The sequence below is a fragment of the Etheostoma spectabile genome, chromosome 7, assembly GCF_008692095.1.
Source record: "Etheostoma spectabile isolate EspeVRDwgs_2016 chromosome 7, UIUC_Espe_1.0, whole genome shotgun sequence".
In the NCBI taxonomy this organism is placed as follows: Eukaryota; Metazoa; Chordata; class Actinopteri; order Perciformes; family Percidae; genus Etheostoma; species Etheostoma spectabile.
The window spans coordinates 21802096-21811170 of NC_045739.1; the positions used below are offsets into that span (position 1 = coordinate 21802096).

Sequence of the window (9075 nt, forward strand, 5' to 3'; positions counted from 1 at the left end):
CTACTGGAGCTGCTGCCCCCGCGACCCAATACCGGATAAGTGGACGAAGATGAGTGAATGGATAACTTTTTTTTTGTTTTTTTTTACATCTGCATCACAAATGCTACTACTTTATGTGAGTTTTAAACATGGACTGTATAAAATGCGCTGCAATGCTGAGTTCTTCTCTTCTTTGAAGCCTCTATGTTTACAGGGTTGTGGTGATGCGCAAAGGTGCCAAAAAAATCAGTTTGGTACTGTCAATTTGTTTTGTTTTGTCATGGTTCATGTGTGCAATAAACATTACACTTCGTGAGGAAGTGTAATGGCAGAGAATCGTCATATCAATTCTAAGCTAAACAATCATAAGACACTCAAAGATGCTCGTCATATTTAATTGACGTCGCTTTTAATGATGGCTCGGAGGGCAGAGATGTCTTGTGTTTGTTGAACGGCTGTTACCTCGACCCCTCTCTCCTCCGGGCTCTTCCTTCACTTCTCGACTCGAATCTCCTGTGGGCGGGACTAAGACGCAAGGAGGGGAATCAAGGAGAGGAAACGGGGATGCACAAACTGGGAAATGGGGAAATGCCCCAAATGGAGGGTTCATGTTTATTGTGGTGAAATGTGTAGCTCAGGCAATTTTCAAGTCTGTTCTGTTTCCAAGTGTGAAGCCTGGTTTTTGGTCAACGCAGTGGGTTAAACAGGACTCAAGCCGTAGATCTCCACGGCATATTTATATATTCAATGTCAGAATTCTCCTGTTTTTAAACAACATAATGGGATATCACGATATGATTCCATTGAAAGAAAAAACATGATCGTATTGAATTATCACATTAAAGGGCACTGTTATTCTGTGGGAAACACTTGATATCATGCCCAAGACTTTATTACTGTAAACCCATCTAGCACGGCGTGACATTCAGTCACATTCAGTTTTTTTTTAAATTGCTGCACCTTTTTTGTTTGCTGGTTTATTTACATTGATGAATGACTTTCTACCTTTATTGACACCCTGCCAGGTTTTTTGCGGGGGGATCAGAGCGCAGTGGGCAGCAGATTGTTGGGCCTCCCAAGAAGAAGAGCCCCAATGAAGTGGTGGAGGATTTGTTCAAGGGGGCAAGGGAACATGGGGCTGTGCCTCTGGACCGGCCCGGGAGAGGGCCAGGAGAGCACAGCAAAGCCAAGGTAAGGTGAAACTCAAAAAATGTTTCCCATGAGTTGCCCAGACTGTGGCTGCCTGACGTTTTTTATTTTTTTTATGTTTTAGCCACGTCCTCACCATTCATGTGTTTTATGCAGGGTCCAACAATAAAGATCACCGGATGGCTTGGGGGGGCAGTAAATACAATCAGCCTGTTGCTCTATCTTGCCAGTGCTCGAGAAAGTACGAACAATAATTTAATGTAAATAATGTTAAGTTAATACATCTGCTCTACTTGCCTAGAGTAGACGCTCTGCTCCGAAGATGTTTTTCTCAATTTTAGCGGCAGCTGGTTTGACCAGTAACAGTCTATTTCTCGGTCAGCCGAGCTAGGTCCAATCCATTCCTGTCTGTGCTTCACGGCTTGGCCAGAGGTATAAATTAAAAAATCACACTAAATTCGGAGGGAATTTTTTCAGCATCAGTAATAGGGTTACAGTAGTTTAGCTTTTCCAGCCTCATATTCCTGACCGTGTCGGACAGCTCAGGCGGCTGGGAGGGGGCTTTGTTATTGCTCAAACAGGTGGGTCAGCAGTTTCATCAGCTTCTTTATGTGTTTGTATTACTGTCTCCTCTCACCACTTTAGGCCTTCATCGGTGGAGGCTACAAGCTAGGCGCTGCTCCTGAGGAGCAGTCGGCCTATGTGGCTGGAGAGAGGCGTGGCTCCAAAAGCCAGCAGGATGTGAGTACAGATCCTGAAGGATCCTCCTTTTTTTTGTTGCACTTTTTGCTTTGTTTCTGGCATCATTGGCCCTCTAGATGGCTCCTTAGCCAGTAGAGCAAGTGATCAGTCATCCTAACTCTCTGCTTACTGTATTTTTTGACCTCATCATGGTGAGTCAAGACCTTTTAACTTAAACAAATGTGTATTGCTGTACACACAAGGAATATCATTTGTTTCAAACATTGTGATAGTCCAAAGCGGACAACCTCGCAGCTAGACTAATTGATTCGGTGGAGACAGGCCCGGATATACCTTCCGTGTCCGCGGACAGCTGTTGTCTTGTAGCTACCGGTCGTGCAGACACACAAGTGGTTCCACACTAGGAAAGTGGATGCATGAGTTCACGGCAGTGCATGCAACATCACGGCTGCATGACTAGTACAAGTCTGCGCCTTCTTGTGGATGCGGAATTGTCCGAGCCACTCGGATGGGTGAACTGGGACTCATTTGTCTGTCCTGGATGTGCTTGTATTATGTGGAAGTACATCAATTTATCCCTTGTTATATTACAAAAATATTAAGTTCCAGGCTACATAAAGCTAGTAACTTACAAAATCACGTAGTGTACGGGCAGTGTCAAGGCCAGTGCGCCAGTGTGAGGCTGTGGCTAGTGATGGCCAAATGAAGCTCATTGAACCACTCTTTATTTTCTGAGCCCACTAGATTCTTGGTTTTAAGCGAAAGGCCCAAGGCATCATAATTCAGTGTATTCTCAACACTGTTGAACAGAGAGCGCCATCTAATAATCTAATAAAGACACTGGTTCACAAAGTTTCATTTGGCCATCACTAGCTGTGGCTTTCTTTGCAATGCTGAGTATCAGTACCAATCCAGTACGAAAAGATGAATTCAATTTTGTGTGTGTGTGTGTGTTTTTAGGTACACGTGGTGCTGAAGCTGTGGAAGACGGGTTTCAGTCTGGATAATGGTGAGCTCAGAAACTACAACGATCCTGGAAATGCCAACTTCCTTGAGGCAATCAGAAGGGGGTGAGAATAGTTTGTTACCTTATTCTAAGTTGCGTATAGATTTGTAATAGGTTTAATTTTAAAATCTGTATAGAGGCGTTGAGAGCTAAATTCCCCGCTGTTAACCTGTTGATCACTCGCAGGGAGATTCCCCTCGAGCTGAGGCAGCGTTCTCGAGGCGGCCAGGTCAACCTAGACATGGAGGACCACAGGGACGAGGACTTCTCCAAACCCAAGGTGGCCTTCAGGGCCTTTGGAGGTGAAGGACAGAAGTTGGGAAGGTGAGATTGATGAGAAGTCTTGTTTTCTGTATTGTTTCTCCTCACATTCATCGTGCATCTGCCCTGTTTCTGATACTGTGGCGGCAGAAAGTTTGCCGTGGTCGGCCGCCACTACCAAATCAACATAGGGGAAACCCTGTATAGTGGTTTAACCCTCCACGCAGCGGCTGGGGGTTCGACTCCGACCTGAGGCCTTTTGCGGCTACTTTGTCATAATAGCCAAGTCTAAATTATTTAGCATTAAATGAAATAATGTAATTGTTTAAACCATCCATTTATTTTCTGCTGCTTTGCCAGGTCTTTGGTAGTTTGCAAAAACATCTAGTCAGTGCCCAGTGAAAACCCTGTATCTCTCTATTTTACGATTTTTGTTTTTGTATAAATTGAAAGATTAAGTGTTTTTTTTAATAATAATAAACGTTCTGATAATAGAATTACCTGTACATTGCACTTTTCAAAACAAGGACAGCTGATAATAGACAAAAAAAAACGAGCATAGGGTACTTTCCCTAAAAACATCTCTCAATGCATATCTAACCAGCTATTAGGCTAACTTAAATCAAACCATGCCAATCTCTAGGTATGGTGAAGTGTATGTGATGATGGGGGGCTTTTTTAATTCCAAAGGCCAAGGGAACTCAATCAGGATGGCTAGTATCCGGGATCCATGAAATTACTTTTAAAATTAAAATCTCTAAAAAATTGAAATCTTTAAAGATAAAAATGTGCCTTACTCTATGTGAATTTAACATAGGGGTTTGTATACTTATGCCCCCTGTATTTTAAGGAAGAACAAAATTGGTTTCCTTAAAGTTTGGATTTTTCCTCATTTCTTTAATTTGTTTTTTAAATTAAAGCATTAAGATCAATTTCCAAAATGGATGTTTTTTTTATTCCTTTTTTTTAGTCAACTTTAGCGTGGGTGTGTAAACTTATGCAAGCCACTGCATGCTGTAAACCTACAACTTAAAGGCGTCTCAAACTTATGAATATTGAAGATATAATGAAGATTATATCAGCTAAGAGCCTCAGGATAGTATGATCACAATTTGACAATGTATCCAGTGTAAATTATCATCTGTTCTCATCCTACCCTAGTGCCACCCCAGAGTTGGTTTCTGCTCCGGCCTCCTCCCAGCAAGACCAGGCTGCAAATGAGGCCCAAGCCAGCACCTCGGTGTCCCTCGACTCCTCCCAGCCGGTCACCAACATTCAAATCCGACTGGCCGATGGCAGCAGGCTGGTCCAAAGGTTCAACTATACCCACAGGTAATTGATTAGCTCTTCTCAATTTGAAGGTAGCGTGCACACAAACCTAGGTTAGACAGCTATAGTTGTCTTCCTGCAGGTCTCTATAAATGTTTACTGGCCTGTTTAAGACAGACCTACATGTGTTTAGACTGGTAACTAGGTGTTTCCCAGTTGTTGATAGATCTGTACCTGGTGAGAGTCAAGACAAGTTCACCAAGCTATGTGAGCCTCCGGATGATGTAATGAACCCAGACACGATATGTTTTGGTTTTTCCTTTTTTTTTTTTTTTTTTAAAGCTTTTTTTGGGCATTTTAGGCCTAGTGTGTGTTGTAGCAGTGTTTTGCCATTGAGAACGAGCTAGCATGCTAGCGCTAGCATGTGCTACGGTTAGCCACCTCACCCGTAGACTTAAGGCAAAGGAGTTTCAGAAACCCTTCTCACTCAAAAATGCCTGGATAGTTTTTTTTTTTTCAAGTTTTTATATGTGTGGAAGCACCAGATACACAAAATAACACCCAAATTCCAGAAAAAGTGATTTGATTTGCGTCACATAACATGGGCGCTTTAAAACCTTTTAGTGCCCGATTTTTACAATTTACGGCAAAAGTCAAACTCACCTGAATCGTAACTCAATCAAATACGATTTAGATTCAGTGTGACTTAAGCCCCTGACACACCAACCAGACGGCCGACACTCGGCAGAAAAGGCAGAGACTGATCAGTCCTGATCCTCCCCGAATTGGTCAAAAAAAGTACCTCGGAAAAACACCGAAGTGACGAAACGTAATACGTCTCCATAACAGCAGGCGGTGCTAATCTGTATTGTCGCCCAAAAATGAAAACCGTCAGCTGATTGGAAGAACGATTCCCGTGGGTCTAGTTTCTCTGGAAATTCAAAGCCAGACTGTCATGGAGGCTTGTTCAAAATATATATATATATATATATATATATATATATATATATATATATATAGCACTCCACCAATCAGATTGGCCATTTGAGTCTGACTGCCGGCAGTGCCCGCCTTCCACCGAGCATGTCAGGTCGGACAAAATGAAGGCCTTTCAGAGGATAAAATGTTTAATACTCTAATGTTGACCACATTTCATCCTGTCACACACAAACAAACAAACATTAAAACCAATATTTCCTGCTGTTGTATCTCCAGGGTGTCTGACGTGCGCCAATATGTGGTGGGGGCCCGGCCCGCCATGGCTGCTAGAGAGTTTGTTCTCATGACTACCTTCCCCAACAAGGAGCTGTCGGACGAGAGCCAGACGCTGGAGCAGGCCAACCTCCTCAACGCGGTCATTGTCCAGCGGCTAAATTAAGGGGGAGAGCGGTGAATCAGCCTTCCCAGTGGTGTGGCTGAGTAACTGCAGCCCTGTAAACCCTGCTGCCCCTTCTGAGGGAGGAGAAAACACAGACTTATGTATGGACTTCTAATTTCTGATTTTTTGTTTTTCTAAAGTGAAAGATAACCTTCTGCTCCACAGACCCCACCCCTCCCAAACCCTCAACCTCCCCCCTCTGTGGTCTCTGAAGGGCGCTGATGAGGGGGGATCTAAAAATCTTCCAGTATGGAACAGAGTTAATTTAAGAGCTTATCAATGCTGTTTAACTGTGGTTTTGATGGGAAGTTTTTACCTGACGGCAGGAGATGGTTTAACTCCAAAACACAGCAGCAGTCCAGCTTACTGCGGAGCAGTTTGGTTGCAGGGATTTAATCAACCTGGCTTCCCCCCCTTAACTTGCTCCCTACTTTTTCTCTTCTATTAACCTTTATTCGGCCCTTCAGCTTTTGTTTTACCATCAGGTGCTGGGGCCTCACTAGAACCATGTAGCGGCAGACTCCCAGTTTGTTTCTGTCTTAACAGCACAAACTAGAACTACGTAAGGAATACCAGTCTTAATGAGGTAAAAGTACACGTTGATAATGTGGTTTTGTACAAGTTTCAGTTTCTCTCCACACGGAGATTGAAGTGTAATAGTGTAACAAAACACTGAGGGGATTTTTCTCCAATCAACCTATACCAGTAGCCTTATGCTCCTTTTCACCACAAGAACCAACCCTGTCCCCTTTGTCCAAATGAAGATAGAATTATTTTTTTTAAACTGCCTTTTTTTCCTTTTTATCTTCTTTTCTTTTACAGACTGTAGGATTGTCCCAGTTAGACAGTGGCATTTTGATATTGTGTAACATGAAACCAGTTACACATAGCTTTATTGTTTAACCAATGGTTGAGCAAAAGGACTTTATAGATTGTAAAAGTGAAAGTTAAATTCCTATGACACACTAACATATTCTATGCATCCTGGGGCAACACAGAAATATGTTTGGACATCTGGTAAAATAAATCCATTTTAAGGTTGCTGTATCAATAACTTAATGTCTTGTGCTGTTATTTCATGTGGGAAAAGGGACGTTTAGCTGAGAAACATGAATTCTAGTGACAGTGTAGGCGGCTTTAGTGAGTCATTTGCGGGGGGGGGGCTTATGTCATTTTATTTTGACATAAGCTCTGAGCAAAGATTGAACAGGAGAGTCCTGGTGTAAAAAGAAAGAAAAGATCGGGATGAAAACAAGAAACGCAATGCAACGGGCCTTGAGGACCAACCACAAACTGGCACATCCCTGTGAGAGCAGCATGAACGCAACTCTTGTTGAGTTCATGTCCAAGTTAAAACCTCAACGCTCTGAGATACTGAGCCGTCTAGATGGCATTGACATTTGTTTGGAAAACATAACTACTCAAGGATCAACCATGAAGTAATTGTCTACACCAAACCAAGTACTTGAGAAACGGCAGCACGTGGACAACAGTGTAGTGGCAGTGTCACCTTGGGTTCCTTTGTTGCATATCATCCCTTTCATTGCCCATGTGTCCTGTCCACAGACCAGCCCGGGGGCCACATCTGCCCGCCAAAGATTTCAGACATTTTCATGAATTCAGAAAAGGTGAAGAGGAAAAAATGTGTTTTGGTATTTAGCATTTATAGCAGGTAACATTACACAGGTAGAGCACAAACCCAGTCCCCTGTATTTAAATCTCTATTCACATGCCGGGATTCTGTAAAGCATGCCCTCGCTCCACACACAGCTGAACCACTGTGTGTGTGTGTGTGTGTGTGTGTGTGTGTGTGTGTGTGTGTGTGTGTGTGTGTGTGTGGGTTTGTTGTGTGTGTGTGTGTGTGGGTGTGTGTTGGGTGTGTGTGTGGTGTGTGGGTGTGTGTGTGTGTGTGGTGTGTGTGTGTGTGTGTGTGTGTGTGTGTGTGTGTGTGTGTGTGTGTGTGTTTCAACACGAAGTACCTGACTGGGAACATACAGAGAAGATTACCAATGTCCGCCGGCTCAGAGGCATCGTTAGGCCTGGATGTCCCCGGCTACAGCCCCGGATGTTTCCTGAATAGCCCCGGATCACCTGCTTTCTCTCTTTCATTTTTCTTAACAAAAACAAGTATTTCAAAAAAAGAAAGCCAAACTGGCACATGCAAATTAAGAAAACAAGTATTTTCCAAGGCACTCGCAACCACGTGCAGTGTATCCATATCACATTCTCATTAGGGGCTGAACCCCCCTAAATGTTGGATCCCACAATCGCCCCTAATCTTTTTTTTTTGGTATTCCCTGTTTTTTTTAACTCCATTCGGTGGTGACGTCACATTGGGGAGAGTAGCCTCAGCCTAGTACTAGAACTATGGTGACTGACTTGGATGAAGAAGAGGTGGAAAGGCCAGCAGCCGTATAATTTCTAACCTCCCAGGCGTGAGAGGGCAAAAGAGCCATTGTCAAGAATTTGTTGGAAAATGAAACCTGCAACATGGGCTTTAACTGCTGGCTGAACAAACCCTCCTCTCCACTGGGGAGGTAATCCTATTTATATATGCACGTGAATGACAACTGCTTCCTGTCATACTTGGTATCATCTTATGCTATTGGTTCCTGTTCTCCAGAATTGTATTGACTCCATCATACCAAAAGTAACTCGCTGTGTCCGTTTGTAAGAAGCCAAACAGTCTGCAGGGCCATTTATTGTATATTTTTAACCAACATGTATTGTTGTGTCTTTGCATGGCCACGTGGACACTCCAAGGCATGCACTTAGAGCCAATTATCTGTTATTGTGAACTCAGCATAACATCCCCAAAAACTATTGAGCTGCAATTTAATGAGTCATGAAGAATTTTAGAAAATCAAGAGCTTAAAAGTATATATAGACACAAGATTTTCAGTTAGAATAGAATTGGATTTAAAAATGGAGATCGTAATGCAACTAACACTCTAGCAGTTTTTAATTTCTCGCTTCATCAAAGTGGTTCCTGTGGATATTAGAAGCACTTGTAGTGCTAATGGTTTCTACAGAAAGGAAGATGTGGACGTTGCTATGGAAGCAAATTTGCTGTGGAGACATGAGCAGGAGTGTCTGCTGGGACAGTAGGATGCTTTGACTCAGAGCTGCTCCTAAATGATCTCTCACTACGACTTCATTAGGTTTACACTGCAGTGTTGGCCTAAAGCAAACTGCAGTCAGTGCACTGGTATCTGTTTATATATAATTAAAAAAATTAAGTGGGCTATGAATATGATTGTGAAGTGCGACAGTACTTTTTTTCTTCTTCATTTGATTTGACTGAAACCTCACACACACACACACACACACA

At 42.9% G+C, this 9075-nt stretch overlaps 1 protein-coding gene across 1 annotated transcript in view; it reads left to right on the forward strand.

Annotated features, from left to right (window-relative positions):
• nsfl1c (NSFL1 (p97) cofactor (p47)) overlaps positions 1 to 6795 on the forward strand; it is a 9676-nt gene extending 2881 nt beyond the window's left edge. Inside the window, exons 4-9 of the mRNA XM_032521056.1 lie at positions 1005 to 1170; positions 1774 to 1869; positions 2791 to 2900; positions 3023 to 3160; positions 4259 to 4429; positions 5582 to 6795. Of these exons, the coding sequence (XP_032376947.1) occupies positions 1005 to 1170; positions 1774 to 1869; positions 2791 to 2900; positions 3023 to 3160; positions 4259 to 4429; positions 5582 to 5744 (844 nt within the window). The 3' untranslated portion in view covers positions 5745 to 6795. The remainder of the gene's footprint in view (positions 1 to 1004; positions 1171 to 1773; positions 1870 to 2790; positions 2901 to 3022; positions 3161 to 4258; positions 4430 to 5581) is intronic.
• Positions 6796 to 9075: the final 2280 nt, after the last annotated feature.